The sequence below is a fragment of the Grampus griseus genome (genome assembly GCF_964374135.1).
Source record: "Grampus griseus genome assembly, chromosome: 5".
Lineage (NCBI taxonomy): Eukaryota > Metazoa > Chordata > Mammalia > Artiodactyla > Delphinidae > Grampus > Grampus griseus.
In genome coordinates this window covers 71,097,704-71,121,857 of record NC_138998.1, presented here as the reverse complement: position 1 = coordinate 71,121,857, position 24,154 = coordinate 71,097,704, and the positions used below count along the sequence as shown (strand labels likewise).

General features: G+C 46.7%; 1 protein-coding gene across 1 annotated transcript in view; it reads right to left on the bottom strand.

Annotated features, from left to right (window-relative positions):
• Window positions 1-271: 271 nt before the first annotated feature.
• Window positions 272-24,154, bottom strand: part of BDH1 (3-hydroxybutyrate dehydrogenase 1) — a gene marked incomplete at both ends in the record, with an annotated part of 33,909 nt that continues 10,026 nt past the window's right edge. Inside the window, 8 exon segments of the mRNA XM_082655307.1 lie at window positions 272-379; window positions 381-521; window positions 525-755; window positions 2,128-2,223; window positions 2,225-2,257; window positions 18,169-18,294; window positions 18,977-18,997; window positions 19,000-19,051. Of these exon segments, the coding sequence (XP_082511433.1) occupies window positions 272-379; window positions 381-521; window positions 525-755; window positions 2,128-2,223; window positions 2,225-2,257; window positions 18,169-18,294; window positions 18,977-18,997; window positions 19,000-19,051 (808 nt within the window).

Sequence of the window (24,154 nt, the reverse complement as noted above, 5' to 3'; positions counted from 1 at the left end):
ACAGATTCACCATGTTTGCCCTGAGGTTTGTGGGCCCTGCCCACCACTCTGCACCCCAGTTGAGAAGGCCCGAGCCATTCACTGGGCACACGAGTTGAGCTGGGCTGCCTGCTCTGGTTAACGCTCAGACTGGTAGTGGGTCCTCCTGGGACTGGGATAATCCACAAGTGGGTAATCAAGAGGTAATGACACAAGCCCCTCCCCCTCCCTCCCTCCGTCCGTCCTCTTCCCTCCCCCGAGGGCTGCACAACAGAGGCCAGTGCTAAACTCCTCAGTGTATGTAGATCCTGTCAGAGATCGCTCCGGGCAAGTGGGTCGTGATCCGCATTCGCACCCAACAGCAGTAGTCCGTGGGGTGGTAGCGAGTGCAGGGGGTAGCCGGAGGTCAGGGTGTGGGTGACAGCGCTGATGATGGGGGACGTGTCCGTGGAGCCGCTGTTGCAGTAGGTCTCCATCTTCGCGACCCTCTCGTCAAAGTACTTCCTGCCGTAGTCCTTGCGCACCCCCTCAGGCAGCTCGTCTCACATCTTACTGGCGATGGCATGGATGCGCTCAGCGCTGTGGAGGCTGGTGGTGGCGATGAAGTTGCCGGGGTCCACCACGGCGACCTTCACTCCCAGTGGGTGCACCTCGTAGCACAGGCAGTCGGAGAAAGCCACCCCAAACCTGGTGATGCAGTACGGGGCGCCGGCCGCGTGCGCCACGCGGCCCACAATGCCGCTGGTGTTGACCACGCAGCCTGCGGCGCAAGACAGCGAACTCCTGCTCACGCAACAATACCTGCAGAGGGTCTGGGGCCTGGCATGTTTCTGGAGGTCTGTCCAGAACCCAGCCTCCTGGCCCCCGACAGCTATTTTGCCGCCTGTCAGGCTGGGGCTCCGCCTTCTGAACCAGCCAGGGTCAGGGGGCCCCTCGTTTATAACGAAGGCCAGCTCAGGCCCACACATCAGCGTCAGCATCTCTGGTATTTCCTGGGTAGCTGGCTGTTCCCAGGCAGGACAGGGGAGGAGGAAAGAGTGGAAAGCAGGCCTACATAGTGGGAGGGCACAGTGAAATGAGCAACACACAGCAAGCTCTGTCTCGCCTGCCATGTTCTCCTATTGCCAGTAACCCCAAATTGTTATCACCTGGCCGGGCTCTGTCGCCAAGCAGGCAGGGGCAGGGCTCTGATCCTGACTGCAGATCTAAGACATGCGGACAGTCTCAGGCACCGGGAGAGAGTGGGGAGCTGGAGAAGCTCTCCCATAGGCCCAGCCTGGGGGTGCTAGGAGCTGACCACAGCCTCTCCCAGCCGTGGGGCAGGGGAGGGAGGAGCCATCCAGCCTGCCCGGTAAGCCCAGGCAGACTTGAGACCCACTCGCCCTGGGTGTGCACCCAGGAAGTTAAGGCACAGCCCCACCTGGGCACTGTGAGGAGACACCTTTCAGAAACCTCTATGTTGGAAGCTGCTGAAGGGCTGGGGTTTTCTTCCGAAACCCTACAGCTGCTCTCTGGGCTCCTCCTGTCATTGCTGGGACACTGGGGTGGACGGTATGGATCTTCCCCTTTTTGCCATAATCGTTTGCTACTATTGGGAGAAAATCTGAGTCAGTGACTTAGGTGGTTTGCTTACATTTGGCCACCTAACGTGGTTTGGGCGTTTGTTTTGGCAATTTCTAATCTTGATTATTACTATAATTATTTTCACCTACTACCACAATTGTCTCATGGGTTAACTATGGCATAGTAACCCATAGAATGGATATACCAACATTTTCTTAACCACACCCCTGTCCGTACCTGATGTGTACACACAGCTCTGTGCACAAAGGTGGTTATTTGTCTAGATTAGGTTCCCAGACTGGGATTACAAATGTAATCTTTTAGCCTTTGGTGCAGACTGCTGATCTCTTACCTGCTCTGCTTTCTGAAAATCACACATCCCTTTCTGCCACCCCGTCCAGGGCACCCCCGCTGGTCACCATCCACGGCCCAGTGTGGCCCCTGGGGGTCATGCACTCAGCCAGTGAGGGCAGTGGATGTTGAGTCTAATGAGACCTATTTCCATTCTGAGCAAAGATGAAAAGGTAGAGCAGGCCCGGGGGCAGGAAGAAGGTCCCTTTCCAACTCAGCTGTGGCCCTCTAAATGAGGGGGAGAAAGGGTTTTGTCCCCCGCACTGTGCCCCAGAGGTTTACTTCCACCACCTCCTTGTAGGTCTCCGTGCTGGTGAACTCCACATCCCCCAAACACTGAGATGCCCGCATTGTTAACCAGGCCCTACAAGCCTGGCCAGGAGGGGACAGAACCGCACTCATCACAGGGCTTGGCCTCTGGATATCACCCATCAGCCTGCAGGCCACTCCCCTCCTCACTTCCATTCCTTTCCCCCATAACTTGCCAGCTTCTTGTCCAAGGCTCTCGGGACACGTTCTAGAGTCACCCAGGAATGACAGGAGATGGAGAGGCCTAAGCTGCTGGCTGTGACCGTCCCTTCAGTCTCGTGTCCAATTCTCATCTCACTTCTGCCTGCAGCGACTCTCTGACCCATCATGACCCAGCCCTCCTCCAGCCTGGAGCCCCACCTCACCTCACTCGTTCCTACCCTATTCCCTCCAGTCTCATCCCACTCCCTGCACCTGGGCACCTGTTTATTCATTCCTGCCTCTGAGCCTTCACCTGTATTCTCCCTCTTGCCAGAAACAAGGGGAACCTCAGGAGTCTTCCAGGCCAAGCCCTCTCTGGAGGACCAGAGAGGGGACGCAGCGTCCAAGGTCACACAGCAAGTTAGAGGCTCAGCCAAGCCTCGGTGTCGGGTGGGGCCCCCAGTCCAGCTCCACTCCAAGACCCTCCTAACCGCTACTCCATCCTCTGTGAACCATGCACTATTGGCTGGGTGTCATGTGGTGAGCCCCTGGCACCTGGTAAGCTGTTCATCAATATGAACAATGGACACACCTGGTCTTTGCAGGTAGCGAACACCCCTCAGCTTTGTGTGGTCCCATGGGGCTTAGTACGGGGTCAGAGCAAACATACACTCTCTGAGTGTACTTGGGTTGACTGTTTCCTGCAAGGCCAGCTAAGGGCCAGATAAGTAGACTCAGAGAACTATGTGCTAGAAGGATCACTGGAGTCCGTTTAGCCTGATTACTACTCTCACAGCTAGGGAAACAGAGGACCCAAGGGGGAAGCCTGGCTCTGGTGCGACCAGTGGGGCTGAGGCAGAGGCAGAGCTGAACTGGGGGACGGGGCAATGAGGAGGCAGCCTTGTGCTGCAGGGCCCCCTCTGAGCTGTCTTTTGGGTGTAAGCACTGGATGGGCTGGAGCCTCAGGACGGCGGGGCCCTGCCTCTTCTTTGTGGAATCCCTCAGGATTTAGTCTCCCGTGGCCATGAAGGTGCTCCTTGCCAAGGCGTAGCCTCAGGGCAGAGCTGCCTCCTGGGGGGCTGACCCCTGCCTGTGGGAACTCTGGCCCTGCGTCACCCCTCGTTAATCATGGAAATGAGTCTGTGTAAATGACAGAGTAATTGGTCTCTAGCTTCTTTCCTTCGTGTTACCCAAATTAAAGCTTCCTCAACTGACCTCTGGTGCCTTCTCCTTCAATTATGGAAAATTAAGGTCATTTATTAGAGGAAGGAAATGGCTGGTTAACAAAGTGCTCATGACGCTCTCACCCCCACTCCCCACGCGGCCACGCCGAAGCCTCCCCCGGCTCAGCTCTCAGGGCTGACCTCACGCAGCCACTCCCCTCCCCACTGCAGACTGTCCCCTGCAAGTCTTTGCCCCACTCCTGTCACCAGGAGAAGCAGAAGGCCTCTCACCAATTGTCAATGCTGCCACTTCACGCTCCACCTTCCACACCATCAGCCATGCATTTTCTCTCTTATGCAACTTCCACTCCTCCCTTGCCCCGGCTCCCTCCCTTCAACATTGTACACAGCAGATGCTCAATAAATGTTTGTCTGTAAATACCATGTCCCCATATCCTAAAGAACTTTTTCTTAATCACGCTACCCCCTCACACCACCGTCTTGCTCTCCTTCCCTCCATAGCCAGGCTTCTGAGAACACAAGCTACACTCTCCAGTTTCCCAGTTCTCTGTCCCAGCCCCATGCTGCTCCAGGGTGTTGAGGGCGGCCCATGCTAAGGACGTCTCCCTCATCCCTCACCCCCGCCATCTTCACTGGCCTCAACCTCTCCCCCCGCACCTGGTGTGCTTACACCACTTATGCATCCTGACCCTCACTCCTCCCTTCGCATTAATGATACCCAAGCATCTCCTCCATCTTCCCTGACCCCTTTCTTCCACCTGCCGCCCAATGTCCTGTCCTAGTGCACCTTCCCTCAGATGACACTCAATGCTTAGGCAGCCTCCTCTTCTTTATGTTCATGGAAATTCCCAGCTGCTTTGTGTTTGATTCATATGGCACAGTATCACACAACATAAAATACATACAGTCCTTTTATCCAGCTAAAATTTAATTACATCTGACGCCGATAACGAAAAAAGTTTAACTGAACTTGACCTGTGGAAGCACACTGTTCCTGGATCACAACTCTGACGACATGATAAGTAGCAACGGTCTGTGGACGAAGGAGCTCACTGGAGTCCTCAGCCAGCATTCTGAATAAACTCATGACATTCCTGCTGGTCTGGGTGACAGTTGTTCTCCTGCAACGGCCCCATCGCCACCTCCGAGTAACTGTTCCAATGTACCCCCGGGGAGTCATGGCTCCTCCCAACCCCACCTCCTCCTCCAGACCATCGCTCTTACCTGCATGTCCCACAGGTCCCCAACTCATCCTAACCAACCAACACACCAAGCGCCCAGTGGCCCAAGCCTGCTCCTCTTGCTTGCTAATAGTTTCACTGTCATCTTCAACTCCTCCAGCCCCCTTGTCTCTTCCCCATCTAATGAGTCAAGAGTACTATTAATATTACTGAGAAAGATCAAAAGGACAGCTGCCAGGCCCTGAACTAGGCACTTTGCATCCATTCATTCTCCCGATCCTCACAACCAACCTATAAAAAAGTACGATAGATACTAAATTGTTCCATATCTGGATGAGGTAACTGAGGCTCAGAGAGGTTAAGCACCTTGCTCAGTGTCACCCAGCTAACCAGTGGACAGGAGGGCATTAGGACCCAGGTCTGTGTGAGGACACAGCCCTGGCACTTAACCCTGTTCTGCTGTTGCCTTCCTTTGCTGCGTCCTCAGAATCGGTGCCTTCTTTCCTGTGTCTACAGCGTTAGTTTGGGTCCCTGTTGCCTCCCTCCTATGTTGTTGGAGAAGCCCTCCCGGGTCTCCCTGTCACAGTCTCTTTCCTCCTCCTCCATCCTGATCTGACCCCCTCCGGCAGACTCTCCTCCTCAGTCAACCACTTCCTGCTCCTATGCTTCCCTTCCGGAGTGGGGCGTGCGAGGCCTCCTTTCCCATGTTTCTCACCCACTCTCCACCAAGGACTCTGCCCTCTCTGAGCCTAAACAGCCTGCCACTCCTCTGACATCACAGCCCCTCCTGCCTCCACTGCTTCCTGGCTCCGCTCAGCTCCCCTGCCCCTCAGCCTGAGAGCAGCTTTAGTTGAAATGCCCCTGCCATGGTCAGATTGACATGTGAGCCTCACAGATGGACAAGCTGAGACCCTCACAGGTGAAGGGACAAGCCCAAGATCACACTTCTAGTAAGAGGCTAAGCCCAGAGTAACTCCAGTCTTCTCACTCCCAGACCAAGGGTGCCCCAGATGTAGGGACTTCCCTGTCCGTAGCATAATGTCTCCAGTGCTATAACTGTTCCTCATAGGTCCCACCGTGAAGCCACTGACTTCCACTTGGCTGGTGCCCAGCTACAAACTTCTCCTCCCCGCTCATACCCTTTCGGGTGCTCAGCACACTACCAAGTATACAGTAGGCACTCAATAAATGTTTACTGAATGCAAGATAAGGGATGGTTTCAAGATCAGGCCAGGCCCACAGCCTGCTCGTTGGTCTACTCACTTGGCCTTTCCCTGCAGTGGGGAGGAGAGGGCTGGTTACAGGCTCTGGATGTCCAGTCCCTCAGAGCCCTGCTGGGGAGCAAAGGGGCTCGTGGCAGATGGCTCACCAGCTCTAATCGGACAACGCCCTTCATCTCACCACCACGGCTGGCTCCCCTGGCTTTGGCAGCAACTCTTCCACAGAGCCAGGGTGAAAGGCATCAAACTCGCCATCAAAATGTGCCCTCCACGGTGCGGGCAATGGGAGTGGGGAGAATGCACTTGTCTCCCGGAAGGTTCCTGCTGGGGTCGATGGGTGGAGTACGAGTCAGAGCGGCCACCAGCTTAGGAAAAGCATCTGGTCTGAAAGCTCAGGGAGGGCACCACCTGGAGGTCAAAGACAGTATTGCCTGAGAAGGCGGGAATTTGTGCTGTTTTACCAGGAAAAAGACAGTTGGGAGGGGGGGCAGGAAGAGAGAGAAAGAGGGAGAGAGAGACATGTACAACCACGTATCTGACAGATTTATTTTCTTTTTCAGACCTAAAAATCTTCACATCTTTCTTCCAAAAAATGCAGTATTGGTTAAGTAAGGTCATGGTGAGTGGTTTAACAACCCTTCCTGAAATGCATCGAGCAGAAAAAAGCAGCAGGGAAAGGTTTGTGTGTCAGGGTGGTGCTGGGGTTTAAGCCCAATCCAAGGGCAGGGGGTGAGTGCTTCCCCCTGCAACCCAGGGTCCTCCCTGCCTTGCCCAGTTAGGCTAACTGGCCAGACTAGTACAGGGAATGGAGGTGATTCTGCCTTGGCGGCAGAGGACAACAAGAACCAGGGTCTGTGTACTCAGGTGCATCCCTTAAAAGGTGCCCAGTTGTTCCAGCTACAGTTGGAAATAAGGGCATCGCCACCTGTCCTGACCTGCTCAGGTTAATGCAATGAGGAAATTGCTTTTTAAAAAAACCTGTTATATGACAAAGCTCTATGCAAATTCAGGTATTATTAAACAGGAGAAAAGTGTCATTCACTCGGCAAACATTTCTTGGGCCTCTGTCATGTTCCAGCACTGTGCTAAGAACACAGACACAAAAATAAATAACTCAGCCTCTGTTCGCAAAGAGTCAAGTTTTAGGGAAGGAGGCAGATGGGTAAGCAAAGAATACGCGGTGACTTTGCTGTATGAAAGCTTGTGGGAGGTGGGAGGCTGCACAGAAGGTGGGGTGGGCAGGAAGAGCCTCCGAAGGCAGTGCCAGCTGAGGACATTAACAAGAGGGGGCCTGGGGATGGGGCACTTCAGGAGGAGTGGCACTACGGTCCTGCCGTAAGCCACTGCAGGCAGGGCAGAGGCAGAGGAAGTGGTGGGACATGAGGCAGGAGAGGTGGGCAGCGGTCTGCTTGGGGTCAGGGGTGAGCTGCTGGAGGATTTGAATGAACTAGACACCATTTATTGTTTACTGTGCTTCACACTGTGCTAAGCATTTGACATGCATTATCTCATTAGTCCTCACGCCCTAAGCAGGTTGTATTACCATATTTCCTGGATTCTATGGCACATACTTTTTTCACCACAGGGATGAGCTACGATCGATGTGAAAATTAAACACTGTCAGTCATAATTTAATTGGTAGTGACTTTTCTCAGTGGTCTACAGAACAGTGATGCATCTTATGAGAGGAAAGGAGTAGCTGCCAGAGGATGAAGTGATGGAGAAATGCCTACTCTCGGCCGAGGGCTTGCCTGGGCTACATCTGGTACTGAAACAAACATCCCCAGGAAGGCCAGAGCGGGGAGCACGAGGATGGTCAGCATACACCGGTGGAAAGTTCTCTGCAGGCTGGGCTGAGTGTCAGTGGTTTGAACCAGGAGGACCCTAACCCCAGGTTCTCCAGGGGGCCTCCCCAGTGGCCCTGGAAGAAGCAGCATGGTGTAGCACCAGGAAGGCCAGCCACATCCAGCGTCACCTCCGCACAGAGCAGCCAGGTGTGAGGCTCTGTCCACGCTGAACCCCGCTCGTATGCCAGTCTTCCCAAACGACATGGTGTTCCAGCTATGGGGGAGCAGATGAGCCTGGAGCTCCTGCTGCCGTCCCCACAGAGGGCTGCACCAGAGAAGAGCTCCCTGGACGCCATCTTCAAGTCCAGAGGCTGGAGGGGCACACAGACACCTCTCTTTCCCACAGACAGCACGTGGACATTAGGAAAACACATATCTTGATTTAATTCAGTCTTCATATCGTGGTTCCTCAAAGGCCCCTTGGGGTAGAGCCCACGTGGCCTGAGTCTCCGAGGGACGCTGATGTCTACTCCCGATAGCATGGATTCCAGCTGCTGTCGAGAGCTGAGTGACATTCCTCCTCTGGACTTTGTTAACCCTGTTGCCATCTGGCAGCAGCTCTCGGGCCCCATGCCAGACCTCTCCTGTGCCTCCTGCCAGCATCAAGCCAATGTCCCTGCAGTTCCCGGGGGAAGCCCCTCACTCTAGGCCAGGGTCCCGGCAGGAACTTAGCTTGGCAGCTAAGAGCCTTCTCACAGAGGAAACCGGGGGTTAGTCTCACAGCCCACAGCTTCAGGCTCAGCATTCAGGCCCCAGGAGAGAAACCCCACCCTCCTACCTTCTCCAGACATTCCTCCCAGGAGTCCTCATCTGCCTCTGAGCAGCCTGCACGTCCTGCTGTTCAAAGGAAACTTTTCCCAACCCCCCTCAGCCCGCAGCCCGCAGACTATGGCAGTCTGTCCCCTTCCGGATCCACCTGTCCCGGGGCCAGGCTGCACTGCCCGGGCCACACTGCCTCCCTGGCTCTGGGGTTTCTGTCTTTGTCCATGTCTGTCTTGCTGCTCAGGGACAAGCATTCGGTCCTACTGTGTTGGTGCCCGTGTAACCGGTTTATTGATAAACCCACTTCTTTCACTATCCCTTTAAACTTCGTCTGTAAGCTACTTTACCACCCCTGGATGAAATTTCAGGCAAGCCTTGTAGCTTTTCCACTCATTCTCAGATAACAGAGAACCTCTTTGTTTTGGCAGGGAGTCCAGTTCAGTCTACTAATCAAATAACTCCTGTCCAGTCTGGTTTGAATACCCAAACTCTCAAACTTATATCCAGTTTAGATATCCAGTTTGGATCTAGAGACTGTCACACAGAGTGAAGTAAGTCAGAAAGAGAAAAACAAATATCGTATATTAAAGCATATATGTGGAACCTAGAAAAATGGTACAGATGAACTGGATTGCAGGGCAGAAAATACAGACACAGATGTAGAGAACAAACGTATGGACACCAAGGGGGGAAAGTGGTGGGGGCGGGTGGTGGTGGTGTGATGAATTGGGAGATTGAGATTGACATGTATACACTGATATGTATAAAATGGATGACTAATAAGAACCTGCTGTATAAAAAAATAAATAAAATAAAATAAAATTCAAAAAAACCACAACAATTTATATCCAGTTTAGAGCCTGCCCTGACCCAGGCCTGGCAGGGCTGTGGGAAGTGGGAGTGGGGTGCCAGGTAGCAGGGCTGGAAGCTGGCCTTCTCACTATTTTCAAGTTCGCTATCCTCTCCTGTTCCTTAATCTCTGACCCTTCCAGGGCTGGATGCAGGGGCTGGCTAATGAAGGGGCAAGATGTAGTCTTCTGAGGGTGGTGCCACTGTTGTCTGCTCTTGGAGCCCTGGGACAGCAGGTGCTCGAGAGCTGGTCCTCCCTTCTTGGGACACTTTTGTGGTTTCCGCAGAGATCCTTCCACTGGACCATTCCCTCCTCTACCTGGGCATCTCCTCCCTCAGCCTGGGCGCTTCAGTGGGACACCCTTCTGGCTGAGTCACACGCACCCTCCTAGAGGTCTCACTGCACAGGTGCCCTTAAGATGACTCCAGGCAGCTCTCCCATTGCGCATATCAGGTCCGGGCGGCAGTGTCCTGCCTGGGTAGAAGGACAGCCCTCTCTCTAGGGGCTCTCTTTGCTCTGCTTCCAGATGAGCCACTCCACCCTCATTTGGGGGCTTTTAGACTTCTTTTGGTAAACACTAACACACCATTTTGTGACCTCCAAACTCCAAGGCACAAAATGTAAGTTCTCCAAGTAAGTTCTCTTGAAGCCCACCTCATTTTAGTTGAGACCAGAGGGAAAACAGCACAGCACCCTAACTACCCTTTCCAATCTTTCAACCTCTTCTACCTCAATTTATTACAACATCGAGGCAGGTCATGGGCTAGTCCCAGCAGAAAGGTTTCACAGTCTCTCAGCATTTATCGTTAGGCAGTCTAGCACCTCAAGGCAGAATGTGAGGACACTCAGCACATATTATATGTGAGCATCTATCACACGTATTAGAAACATGGTGACAAGAGGAACAAGTCTGGAGTGTTGTAATATTACAGGATGAGCCAAAGGAGGAGCCAGCAAAGGAGATGGAGAAAAACCAAGAGTGCAGGGTGTCCACAAAGTCAAGAAACAAAGCGTTACAAGCGAGAGTGGTTTGTTTGGTCAAAGCTGCTGACAGGTTGCGTATGAAAATGGTCTGAGAAGTAGACAATGGATCTGACAAAATAGGGGCTGCTGGCATCCTTGATAAAAGCCATATCAGAGGCATTCAGAGCCCCGCCTGGTCTGGTCCTGCCTTCCTTTCTCAGCTTCCTCTTCCTCCACAAAGGGCACTAGGCTTCAGCTACCTCAAAGTACCAGTGATGTCTGGATATGCCACCTCCGCCCATCACGGGCAACTCCTGTTCGTCCTTACAGATGGTGATGAAATGCCATCTTGGCCCACCAAGCCTTCCCTGCACTCCCAGAGAGGCAATCTTTTCCTCCTCCGATACAAATCTTCCCACTACCACCCCCCATGCTCATTCACACTACGCCCCTCTCACTTATTGGGCTTCAGCCACAGAGGCCTCCTGCTGTTTCTCTAGCCCCCCAGGCACACACTCTCCTTGGGGATTTTGGCTTGGCCATCCCCTTTTCCCACACGCATCTGCATGACTTGCTCCCTCACTTGTCAGTGAAGTCCTTCTTCCCTCTTTAAAACCCTTCCACCACATTCACCCTCCATCTTCTTTTCCTGCTTTATTTTCCTCCATAGCTTTTATCATCCCACAGAGAAGCAATTTACTTACTTACTGTATTCCTTGTCTATCTCCTCCCCCCACATAAACTCCACAGGGCAAGAACCTGTCACTGAATTGGTACATGCTGTAGCTCCAACAGAGAATGTTGTCGGATCGTAGCAGGTGCTCAATAAACATCTTTTGGTGAATAAACAAATAAACAGAGTGGTAGGAGCAAAAGCCCCATCTAACTAGGTTGGGGAAAAAAATGGAAAGTAAATGAAAATATCTAGTACAAGAAACCCTCTCGGGGTGCTTTTCTATAAAGGAAAGCAGAGAAATGGGGTGGTAGCACACACAGGAAGTGGAGTTGTGTCGTGGTGTGTGTGTGCGCACACGCATGTACATGTGCCAAAGTGATTTGGTAGAGAGTGAGGGGTTAATGATGTGGGAGGGTGGAGACACCTATCTGGTGGAGCCAAGTCCCTGAGCTGGCCTGAGGCACTGAGATCTGAAGCACAAGAGGAGGGGTAACTAAATAAGAGCAGGCAGAGTGTTTGGCAGAGGTAGCTAGAATCTATCATGTGGCTTAACATCTCAGAACCAGCTTGGAAGACTAAGCTCCCATTTTCAACTCCTGCAGCACTTTATCCATAGTCCCTAATGGATCTGACCATTTTCTGGTTTGCATAACTAGTTCAGACCTCTAGTGACTTCTGCCCCCTCTAGCTCTTAACCAGAACAGACAGACCATGACACCGTAATAGTCAAGAGGTAGACACCACCAGACATAACCTGGCAGTGATTTGCCTGGTATTCTCCTCAAAGTACGTGTCACTAACTCATAAAATCACCGCTGCAGGAGTGGAAGGACCTAAGATCACCCAGTCAGACTCTCTCGTTATAAGTAAGAGCAGACTGGGGCTTGGGGAGGCGAAGTGCTTGCCCAGTTCCCAGGTTAGTGGCTGATCTAGGACTAGCACCCAAGGCCCTGACTCCCTCTCGAAAGCTCCTCTGCAGCATTAGGTCCAGGTGTGCTCCCACCTTGTCCCTGGACAGGCCAGCACAATGGCACAGGTGCTGAATATATGAATGAGGAATTTTAAAGGCACAAAGCGTTTTGAGGCATCACGACTCCTGCCAGGACCTGTTAAGGCAGGTCCACATTATACAGAGAACCCAACCTTAAGCATGGCCACACCCATTTCCCCCCAAATCCCTTCACCATTAGAGGGAGTAGGCACTGGTATAGATTTCGAGGGGAGCACTTTGGCAGATTTGAATAAATTCTAAAGTCTGCACACCTTTTCACCTAGCACTTTCACATCTAGAAATTTTTCCTAAGAATTACTAATGAAAGGTAGGTGCAAGACTATTCACTGTGGCTTCGTTTATAATAACGAAAGTAAGAAATACAGTGCACAGATGAATTGCAGTTACTTGGGGGCAAGAGACTGAAATGAAAAGACTTCACTTTTTTACACCACATATTTCTGTATTGTTTGAATCTATTAGGAATATGTACTACTTCCATAATGCAAAATAAGTAAAAATTAAAAGGACAAACTCTTCTCTGATCTAGAAATATGTTCAGACCATGACAACGCAAATTATTTTACTATTTATACTTGTTCATATTCTTGAATTTTTTACATTGAACAGATACTGTTTTATAGATATTAAACCTAGTAAAAAAAAAAAAAATTCCTTCCCAGGGTTCCTACTGCCTTCAAAATAAAGAAAAATGTCTCATCCACTGAGCAGAGACAGCAAGTTGTCCTGAATACCCATTCTTCCTTTCTTCTATAGGAGTAAAACCCCTGACTTAAAGCAGGGTACATATTGTTTCAGAATACCAATTACATTTCCCAGAATCCCTAGCAGTCAGGTAGGCCATGTGACTAAGCTCTGCCCAAGAGAGTGACAGCATGGGTGCTATATGTGCAACTTCTGGATCATGCCTTTAAAGAACAGTAAAAGAAGCATTCACAGTAAGAGAAATACAAATTAAAACTATACTGAGATACATTTCTCACCTAACAGATGGGCAAAAATCAAAAGTTTGAAGTACACTCTGTTGGTGAAAGTATGCAGAAACAGGTATTCTCATACATTACTGGTGGGAATATAAAATTACACAACCCCTATGATAGGAAATTGGGGGATATCTTTTAAAATGATGACTTATTTCATTAACCCTTTGACCTAAGAGTAATCTCATTCCTAGGAATTTACCCTAAAGGTAAACCTCCAAAAAATATGTGAAAAATACATACTCACAAGGTTATTCATTGTGGCATTATTTGTAATTGCAAGATATTGGAAAACAACCTAAATGCTCATGCGTATATAGGAAACCAGTGCAGTAAACTATGGTCCACCCACACAATGGAGTACTATGATGCTGTTTAAAAAAAGGGAGGAAGATCCCTGTGAATTCACACGGAGTGGTTTCCAAGCTATATTGGTAAGTTTCTTAAGTACAAAAGAGTATACACATTTGTGTAAGAAGGGGGAAATGAAAGAATGGAGTGGAGTAGAAAAAAATAGGAGGTGGGAGAGTAACACTACTTTGAGTTTACCTTTTTATATAATTTTGACTTTAGATACTTGTTAATGTTTTATATCTTCTAAGATTAAATAAATCAAGAAGAATAGGGGGAACAAAATACAAACAAATGAATCAAACTTTTTCAAATTAATAATAATTAATCCAAGTAACTTTAAACACAGTGCTTTGTATACCTTTGGTCAATAGACAAAAAACACTTTAAAGAAATCTTAAGCTCTACTGTGGTGGCCACAGTAGACTTCCTTTCAGGACAACCTGCTGTGGGAGCAGCTGACAGAAGGTCTCCAGCTGCCGCAACTTCAGATCCACTGCGGCATGAATGCCATGGCCACGGCCATATGTGCCTGAGTTACTCTCAGCCAATGGCCAAGCATGACAAAAGTACAGGGCCATTCCTGCCCAAGGCAGGTCTCCTCTAACAAATAACCTTTGCTGGGGACGTCCCCATCGTCCCAGCCGAGACTCTCAGACTGAACTGCAGTCTGACCTGCGCCTACCTATTCCTCTTTTCACAGATCTGCATTGCAGTCTAAAGGATTGCCCTGACTTTTCCTGCTCTCTGCCCTTTAGCCATTACAGGCATTCCCTAGATCAAGCTCTTGTACATCGAATCCTATTTCGGCACCTGCTTCTTGCAGGATCTGGCCTGACACAACAACTTAGTAGCTTTGCTGTTTGTAATGGTATGAATGTAGCAATTCTGAAGCATTTGTGTATATATTGTAGGATTAACTAAATTAGTAAATATATCAATATAGTTGGGAATCAGCATGCTAACTGCAGGAAAAGAAGAAACAAATATGGAATGAGGGAAGCAGGAAGAATGCTGTTGTGTTGAATTGGAATAGGTCAGTATAACCTCATGAACTGTGTGTGTGTGAGTGTGATATTTATAGGAAATGTATATAGGAGATAGATATAAATAGATATAGTGTGGGTATATGTATATATGTGGGTATGATTATATATACGTCTTCTAGCTTCGTCCGCTGAGGAGATCAAGGAGCAGCAATGCCCCATTAGCAATGAGAACATCTAATGCCCAGATGTTGGTGTCTAAATTCCATTAAAAGGAACCAGGTAAAAACACATGTCTACACAGAGACATGTATGTGAATGTTCATAGTGACATTAGCCACAATGGCCAAAAATCCAAACATTTTTATCCAAATATCTATCAACTAGTGAATTTTTTAATGTACCATATCCATACAATAAAATAGCAACCAGTAGTAAAAAGGAATGAACTACTGATACATTCTACAATATGAATGAATCTCAAACACATTATGCTAATAAACCTGGCACATAAGACTACTCATTGTATGATTCCATTTATTTGAATAGTCCAGAAAGGCAAATCTAAAGAGGCAGAAATCAGTGGCTACCTAGAACTAGAGGTAGGTGTGGGTAGGTGTGCAAATGATCAAGAGGGAAATTTTTGAAAGCTGGAAATGTTCTAAAAATGGATTGTGGTAAATGTTGCAAAACTTGCTAAATTAGGGGAATTGTCTCCCAATTACTTTTGCAGCTTCATGTCCCAATGCTTCCTTTCATGCATCCTAAATTCCACTTTATGAGTCCCAGTGGAGCCTCATACTTCCAAGCCTATGGTTAGGTTACTCCTTCTGTCTGACAGGTCATTCCTCCCAGTTTCCACCTATGACAGCATTATTCATTCTCCATGGCCCAGAACAAATGTCACCCCTTTTGTCATGCCAGAGTCAATCCCTTCCTTCTGTGCATTCTCATTAAACATTCTTTGCACAACCCTGAGAACACTCTCCACTCTAATTCTTCCAGTTGTGTCTGTGCATGGCTGTCCCATCACCACTGGAAAATGCTCCTTGGGGACAGAGATCAGGTCTTACTCTTCTTCAGCACCTAGCAAAGTGTCAGGAACATCATTAGCATTTGGCAAATGAATGAATGAATGAATGAATGAAGCTATGAAGAACAAGAGACACTGAAGTGAATGGAAAAGATATCAGCTGTTGTAAGCAACAGATGAGCCAGTTGTTGGGAAGGCAATTAAAAAACAACTACAAACACTGGCCCAGGTTCTGGGCAGTACTGATATTAAATACTCAGCTTGAAATAAGATTCTGGGAAGATGGCAGACTAGGAACCACCAGGAATCTGTCTCCCCACCTAGACAATAAGTGCACTGGCAGAATCTGTCTAATGTAACTATTTTGGAATTCTAGAATCTGTTGAAGGCTTGCAACTTCCAGGAGACTGTATGGATAGTAAACTGCGGTTGATTTTGGCCAACCTAACCACTTCTATTCAACATATTACTGGAAGTTGTAGCCAGAGCAATTAGGCAAGAAAAAGAAATGAAAGATATCCAAACTGGAAAGGAAGAAGTAAAACTATCTGCTTGCAGATGATATGATCTTACATGTAGAAAACCCTAAAGATTCCACAAAAGTAAAACCCTGTTAGAAATAACAAGTGAATTCAGCACAGTAGCAGGATAAAAGTCACACAAAAATCAGGCACATTTCTACACACAAACAATGAACAATCTGAAAAGGAAATGACAAAAACAATTCCATTGACAATAGCATCAAAAAAGAATAAAATACTTAGGAATTAGCTTAACCAAGAAGGTGAAAGACTTGCACAATGAAAACCACAAAACATTTCTGAAAGAAATTAAAGGTGAAAGAAATAAATGGAAACACATACTGTGTTCATGGATCGGATGACTTAATACTGTTAAAATGTCAATACTACCCAAAACAATCCACAGATTTAATCCAATACCTGTCAAAATCGTAATGATGTTTTTTTTAGAGCAAGAGAAACCTATCCTAAAATTCATATGGAATCTCAAGGGACTCCAAATAGCCAAAACAAACTTGAAAAAGAAGAACAAAACTGGAAGACTCAGACTTATTGATTTCAAAACTTACTACAAAGCTACAGTAATCAAAATAGTCTAGTACTGGCATAAAGACAGACAAATGGAATAGAATTGAGAGCCCAGAAATAAACCCCCATATATATGGTCAAATGATTTTTGACAAGTGTACCTTGACCACTCACTGGGGAAAGGACAGTCTTTTCAACAAGTGGTACTGGGAAAAGTGGATATCCACATGTAAAAGAATGAAGTTGGACCCTTACCTAATACCACACACAAAAATTAACTCAAAATGGATCAAGAACCTACATGTAAGACCAAAACAATAAAACTCTTAGAAGAAACACAGGGCAAATCCTCATGACATTGGATTTGGCAGTGATTTCTTGGATATGACACCAAAGGTGCAAGTAACAAAATTAAAAATAGGCAAATTAGACTTCATAAAAATTTTTAAATTTTGTATATCATAGACACTATCCCCAGAGTAAAAAGGCAACCCACAGAGTGGGAGAAAATATTTGCAAATCACATATCTGATAAGGATTTAATATCCAGAATATATAGAGAACTCCTAAAACTCAACAAACAACAACAAAAACATACCGTTAAAAAAATGGGCAAAGGACTTCAATAGATGTTTCTCCAAGGAAGATCTATGAATGGCCAGTAGGCACATGAAAAGGTTCTCAACATCAAAAATTATGAGGGAAATGCAAATCAAAACTACAATGAGATATTACCTCACACCCATTATGATGACTATTATCACAAAAAAACCCCAGAAAACAACAAGTATTGGCAAGGATATAGAGAAATTGGAACCCTTGTGCACTGTTGGTAGGAATGTAGAATGGTATAATCACTGTGGAAAACAGTGTGGCAGTTCCTCAAACAATTTAAGATAAAATCATCATATGATCCAGTAATTCTACTTGTGGGTATATACCTCAAAGAATCGAAAGCAGGATCTTGAAGAGATATTTGTTCACCCATGTTCATAACGGCATTATTCACAATAGCTAAAATGTAAAAGAAACCCAAATGTCCATTGACAGATGAATGGATAAGCAATATACGGCATATACACACAGTGGAATATTACTCAGCCTTAAAAAGGAAGGAAATTCTGTAATATGCTACAGCATGGATGAACCTTGAGGACATTATGCCAGTCACAAAAAGACAAATACTGCACGAGTCCACTTATATTAGGTACTTAGAGTAGTCAAATTCATAAAGACAGAAATTGTAATGGTGGTTGCCAGGGACTGGAGGGGAGGGGAGAATGGGCAGTTATTGTTTATATTAGGTATAGACTTTCAGTTTTGCAAGATGAAAAGTTTTATGGGGATGGATGGAGGTGATGGTTGTACAACAATGTGAATATATTTAACACCGCTGAACAGTACGCTTAAAAGTGGTTAAGATGGTAAATTTTATTTTGTACGTATTTGATTGCAATTTTAAAACCCTACCAAACAATGACTATGTATAAAAGGACAATGATGGGCTTCCCTGGTGGCGCAATGGTTGAGAGTCCGCCTGCCGATGCAGGGGACACAGGTTCGTGCCCCAGTCCTGGAAGATCCCACATGCCGCAGAGTGGTTAGGCCCGTGAGCCATGGCCACTGAGCCTGCGTGTCCGGAGCCTGTGCTCCGCAAGGGGAGAGGCCACAACAGTGAGAGGCCCGCGTACCGCAAAAAAAAAAAAAAAAAAAGGACAATGATTATGAAGATGACCCATCTCTTACCTTCATCAAGTAGCCAGCAAATACAAGGAAGCCTTTTGAATGCAGATGCTTGGCCAAGGAGAACCCAAATCCAGAGTCACAGCCTGTGACCAAGACAGCTTTGCTGGCAACCTGTTTTAATAGGTCAGACCCCACATTAGGAACCCAGGATCCTGAGGGCTGAATGACCAGGCCTCCTCTGGGCAGTAAAAATTAGGGCTTCCTGAGTGGGCCAGGCCTGGCCCTCCCCACTTGTCTCTTGCTGTTTGGAGAAGCATCCTGGTATAGTAGAAATGCTTGGACTCAGAATCAAGAGACCAGGTTCTAACCCAGACTCTACCACCAACTAGCAATATTGCTTGGGGAAGTGACCTCCTCTTTCTGGACCTCAGTTTCCTCATCTACAATCACCATCATCACCATCACCATCATCACTGTCATCTTCATCGTCAAGTACTGAGTACCTACCATGGGCAAGGCACTGTGCATGCATTATTTTAATTCTCACAGTAACTCCATATAATAAGTATGATAATTATATCACGTTACAAGTGAGGAAATAGACATTTTAAAATGCCCAACATAATTAGCGATAGACCTGGAACTGAAAGAAGGACTGAGAGATTTCAGAGTCTAAACTCTTAACCCCTAACTTCATTTGATGGGGCAGGGGTTGTTCAGTGAGTGAGAGAGTGGCTCTGAGTGCCCTCGAAGCACTGAAGCCCTTACTCTGAGGGTGGGTCAGGGCGTGGGAGCCCAGGGAGAAGGGCTCCGACCAGCTGGCTGGCTCCCAGGTAGCCGGGCTGCCACTCACTGGGTTCACCGAAGCAGCGTCTAAGTCCGACGGTCAACAGGGACAAAGGAGGCAGAGTGGAACAGCAGCGAGCCTCTGCAAGAGGAGAGAAAGCCATGAGCAGAGGCTGTGGTCACACCAGACCCTGTTCTGGGGTGGAAGCAACTCAACAGGCCCTCAGGCACCAGTACCCACCCTACTCACTACTCCCACCCCAAACCCCTGAGGACAATCTGCTGGTACCACTTAGGAGGAGGGCCTGTTTCCTACAGGTTACTAGTCTGGGACAAAGTGGGCCAGCAGTTGCAGTGGACATTTTTGCCACTGTGTAGGAAGAGCCTTCCAGTGATAGACCTCTGTTAACAAAGCCTTCTGCAAATGCAACGTCTTAACCCTTAGGTTTTATATGGCTTCCTGATAGTTTTTTTATTTTGAAATAATTCTAGATTCACATGAAGTTAAGAATACAGAGAGATGCCCTGTACCTTTTACCCAATTTCCCCTAATGGTAACATCTTGCAAAACTCTAGTACAATATCACAACCAGGATATTGACATATGCAGTGAAAATACAGAACAGTTCCACCACCACAAGGATCCTTTGTGTTATCCTTTTATAGCCACACCCACTCCCACATCCTCTTTAACTACTAATCTGTTCTCCACCTCTATAATTCTGTCATTTCAAGAATGGAGTCATAGAATATTAACCTTTTGGAATTGGCTTTTTTCACGCAACGTAATTCCCTAGAGATTCATCTGATTGTCTATTGTCGCATGTATCAATAATTTGTTCCTTTTTATTGCTAAATTGTATTCTATGGTATCCTGTACCACAGTTCGTTTAACCATTCAACTATTGAAGGCCATCTGGGTTGCTTCCAATTTAGGGCTATTACAAATAAAGCAGCCAGGAACGTTCCTGTACAGGTTTTGTGTGAACCTGTTTTTCTCTTGGGTAAATGCCCAGAAGAGCAATTGCTGGGTCATACGGTAGTTGCATGTTCAGTTTTTTAAGAAACTTTTAAACTGTTTTCCAGAGTGGCTATAGCATTCTACATTCCCAGCAGTGATCCAGTTTCCCCATATCCTTGCCAGCATTTGGTGGTATCACTATTTTTTATTTTAACCATGCTGGTAACTGTGTAAAGCTATCCACTGTGGTCTTAATTTGCATTTCTCTAATGGCTAATGATGTTGAAAATCTTTCCATGTGCTTATTTGCCATCAGTATATCCCCTTTGATTAAAATGTCTCTTTATGTCTTTTGTGCATATTCTATTGTAATTGGAGTGTTTGTTCTTTCACTATTGAGTTTTGAGAGTTCTTTATATGTTCTAGATGCTAGTCCTTTGTTGCATATGTGGTATGCAAATATTATCTCCTAGTCTATAACTTGTCTTTTCATCCTCTTAACAGGACCTTTATGTAGGGAAACAGTGTTTCATTTTGATGAAGTCTGATTATTCAATTTTTCCTTTTATGGATCATATTTTGGTGTCAAGTTTCAGAACTCTTTGCCTATGCCCCAACCCAAAGATTTTCTCCTGTTTTTTTCTAAAAGATTTACAGTCTTGGGTTGTTTGTTTGTTTTTTTTCTGTTTTTTCATTTTTTGGCCATACCACGAGGCATGTGGGATCTTAGTTCCCCAACCGAGGATCGAACCCGTGTCCCTTGCATTGGAAGGTCGGAGTCTTAACCACTGGACCTCCAGGGAAGTCCCTAGTCTTGTGTTTTATAATTTAAGTCCATGATCCATCGTGAGTTAACTTTTGTATAAAATGTGAAATAAGTCAAAGTTGGTTGTTTTCGTTTTTGCCTATGAATATCCATGCTCCAGCACCATTTTTTGAAAATGTTATCTTTCCTCCATTGAATTGCTTTTGCACCTTTGTCAAATATTGGTTGGGCATATCCACGTGCTTTTATTTCTGGATTCTCTGTTTCATTGAGCTATGCGCTCCCACCTTATTTTTCTTTTTCAAAATTGTTTTTGCTATTCTATTTCCTTTGCCTTTTCATATAAATTTTAGAACAATCTTGTCTTTTTCTATAAAAATCTGACTGGGATTTTGATAGAAATTGTGCTAAACTTGTATATCAATTTAGAGAAAGTCAACATCTTTACTTTTTTGAGTCTTTCAAACCCTGAACATAGTGTGGGTCTCCATTTATTAGATCTTTGATTTCTTTCATCAGTATTGTATCGTTTTCAATGTACAAATCCTGTATAATTTGTTGTATTTATACCTAAGTAACTCATTCTTTTGAGCAACTGTAAATGGTATTATTTTAGATTTTGATATCCACAGTTCATTGCTAGGATATAGAAATACACTGACTTGTGCGTGTTATCTTGTATCTGTGTCCTGCTGAACTCAGTTATTAGTTCTAGGAGTGCTCTGTGGATTCCTTGGGATTTTCTATGTAGTCCATCATGTAATCTGCAAATAGGGATAGTTTTATTTCTTCTTTTACAACCTGTATGACTTTTATTTCCTTTTCTTGCTTTATTGCACTTCCTTATTGCACTATGGTGAGTCAGTGGTGAGAGTGGACATTCTTGCCCTGCTCCCATCTTAGGGAGAAGGCATTCAGTCTTTCACCAGGAAATATGTTAGCTGCATGGTTTTCATAGATGCTCTTTATCAAGTTTAGGAAGTTTCCATCTATGCCTATTTTTCTGAGAGTGTTTATCACAAATGAATGTTAAATTCTGCTTTTTCTGCAATAATAGATTCATGTGATTTTTCTTCAATAATAGATTCATGTGATTTTTCTTCTTTGGCTTTCAGTTTGGTGGATTACATTAACTGATTTTTAGCAACAAGCCATCTTTGCAGCCCTGGAACAAATTCACTTTTTCATGGCTTACAATTCTTTTCACATATTGCTGAATTCTACTGGCTAATATTTTAAGAATTTTGGCACCTATATTCATGAGGGCTATTGGTCTGCAGTCCTCTGTTTTGTACGGTCTTTGTCTGGTTTTGGAATCAGCTAATACTAGCTTCATAAAGTAAGTTGGAAGGAGTTACTGCTGGGTACGGATGGGAGTTCCGGCTTCCCACTGGGTCTTCACCAATACCTCCCTGGCTGTGAGAGGTCGGAGTGCCTCACTACTGCTCTCCACTGTATGGGGGTGTATGGTCTCATTACTGCTGAGAGATGGAGGAAGTCCTAACTCTCCGTCTCTACTAGGTGTCCTCTGACACTCCTCCACCCCCCACTCCCCACCCCAAGCAGGCAGGGTTCCTTATTACTACTGGGTGAGAATGTAAGTCCTGGCTCCTACTTGGCTTTCTCTGACACTACCCCTGGTGGGGGCATTGGTCACAAGTAAGCAGAGTGGTAAGGTCACTACACCCAAAACTAGTTAAATGACTTTATCTAAAATCAATCACTGTTTTACCATAACCCCAGGATTTGCTGTACAAAAAGAACAAGGTGCCCCTGGCAGAACTGTCCGTGTCCCCTGCCATCCTTTTGTACTATTTGATATTTTAAAAAGTAACAAAAAGGTCACAGCAAGAAAAAAAATTATTTCAAACTGATTTGTTGCCAGATTTTCTCTAATCCACTTCCCCATATTCAAATATATCCACACAAACTTGACTATCTCGGGGTGTATTATACCAGGCGCTACTGCTCATACCCAGCTATCAATGGCATATTTCTACTTCTCCAGAGAGCACTAGGCTCCATCCCTCCACACCCAATCCCCAAGAGGCAGGACCCTGATAAGGTGAGGGCCAAGAACACTGCTGGGGAGCTCCAGCTGACACAGGAGCGCCCTCCTGGACACCACTTGGTTTCTCAGCCTTTCCCTTTGGCCACTGCTGGGACTGCCTCATCCTGCTCTTATTTCTTCTCTCACTTTGCAGCTCCTGCAGGTGCTACGGGATCCCTGGCTTGGCGCTACTTCTCAGTTCAGAGGGCCCTTGGGGCTAGGAAGGCCTTAGCACCTCAATTCTTTAACTTTAGTTAACAAGCACCTGGGAAGCTTGTTAAAATGCAGGCTCCCAAGTCCCTGATTGACATTCTGATTCAGTAGGATGGGGTGGCCCCTGGAAATCTGCATGTTAAACCAACACCTGATTCCAGTACAGGCAGTACTGGGAAACACCTGGTTGATGTAGGTCCAGAGCAGCTGTTCTTAGGTTCTCCTCCCTGATTGTTTACTAGAATCACTTGGTAAAACGATCGTGCTTATGTGCTTAGGTTATTAAAAAGAGATCTTACCATTTAGCAATAGATACCTAAACACCAACATGATGTCCAGGATTTGCTTTGAAACAATCCAGTAGAGGGAGGGGGAGGAAAGTGGGTGGGAACACAGATGAAACAAGACTGGTCATGAGCTGATAACTGTTGAAGCCCAGGTACACCAGGGATCAATTTACCACCTTCTACTTTTGTATGCGATTGAAATTCTTCCCAAAATAGTTGAAGAAGAACTAAGGAACCAAGGAAGCTTTTTAAACTATTCCCATGGTTGGCCTCACGCCTAATGAATGAAATCCGAGTCCCCAGGGGTGGGGCACGGGGATTTTTTTTCCCCACTGCGCTCTAGGTGATTCTAACTTGCAACCAGAGTTTGTAACTGCTGCCTTAGGAAAAGAGAAAAAGGACTTTTTCCCCATGGGGTTTCCTTTTCAAGCCTCTTGACTGCCAAGTCCTAATATCTCCGGGGACAAAATCAGCCCTAGGCCACAGCCCAGCCAAGGCAGACACTACTGTTTGCTGCTAAAATCTATTCTTCTCATCTGTCTCAATATCAAAATGTTGTCTGGGGTACCAATGTGCCCAATTCTTTCCAGACTATCGCCTACCCAGCAATCATGTGACCTACCCCTGGTCCATAAGGTTCGAGCAGAAGTCTGCAATGATTGCCGGGAGAGTTTTGCTCTCCTGAGGCAGGGGCAGCTCCTCCCTTCTTCCATGCTGCTTTGCTTCTTCCTGCCTGGACTGAGGCTGGAGGTGGAGGAACATCGCGGCAGCCAAGGTGAGGGCCACCATCAGGATGACAGAGCAGAAGGAGATAAGAAGCCTGGGTCCACTGATACCTCTCCAGCCCTGGCCTTCTGGAAGTCTTTGCCCTTCTAATTGCGATGCAGTCCTGATACATTGGCTTATCAAGGCTAAGAATGCCCCTGAGGGGTTAAGTCCGAATCCCATAATACAAAATAGCGAGCATT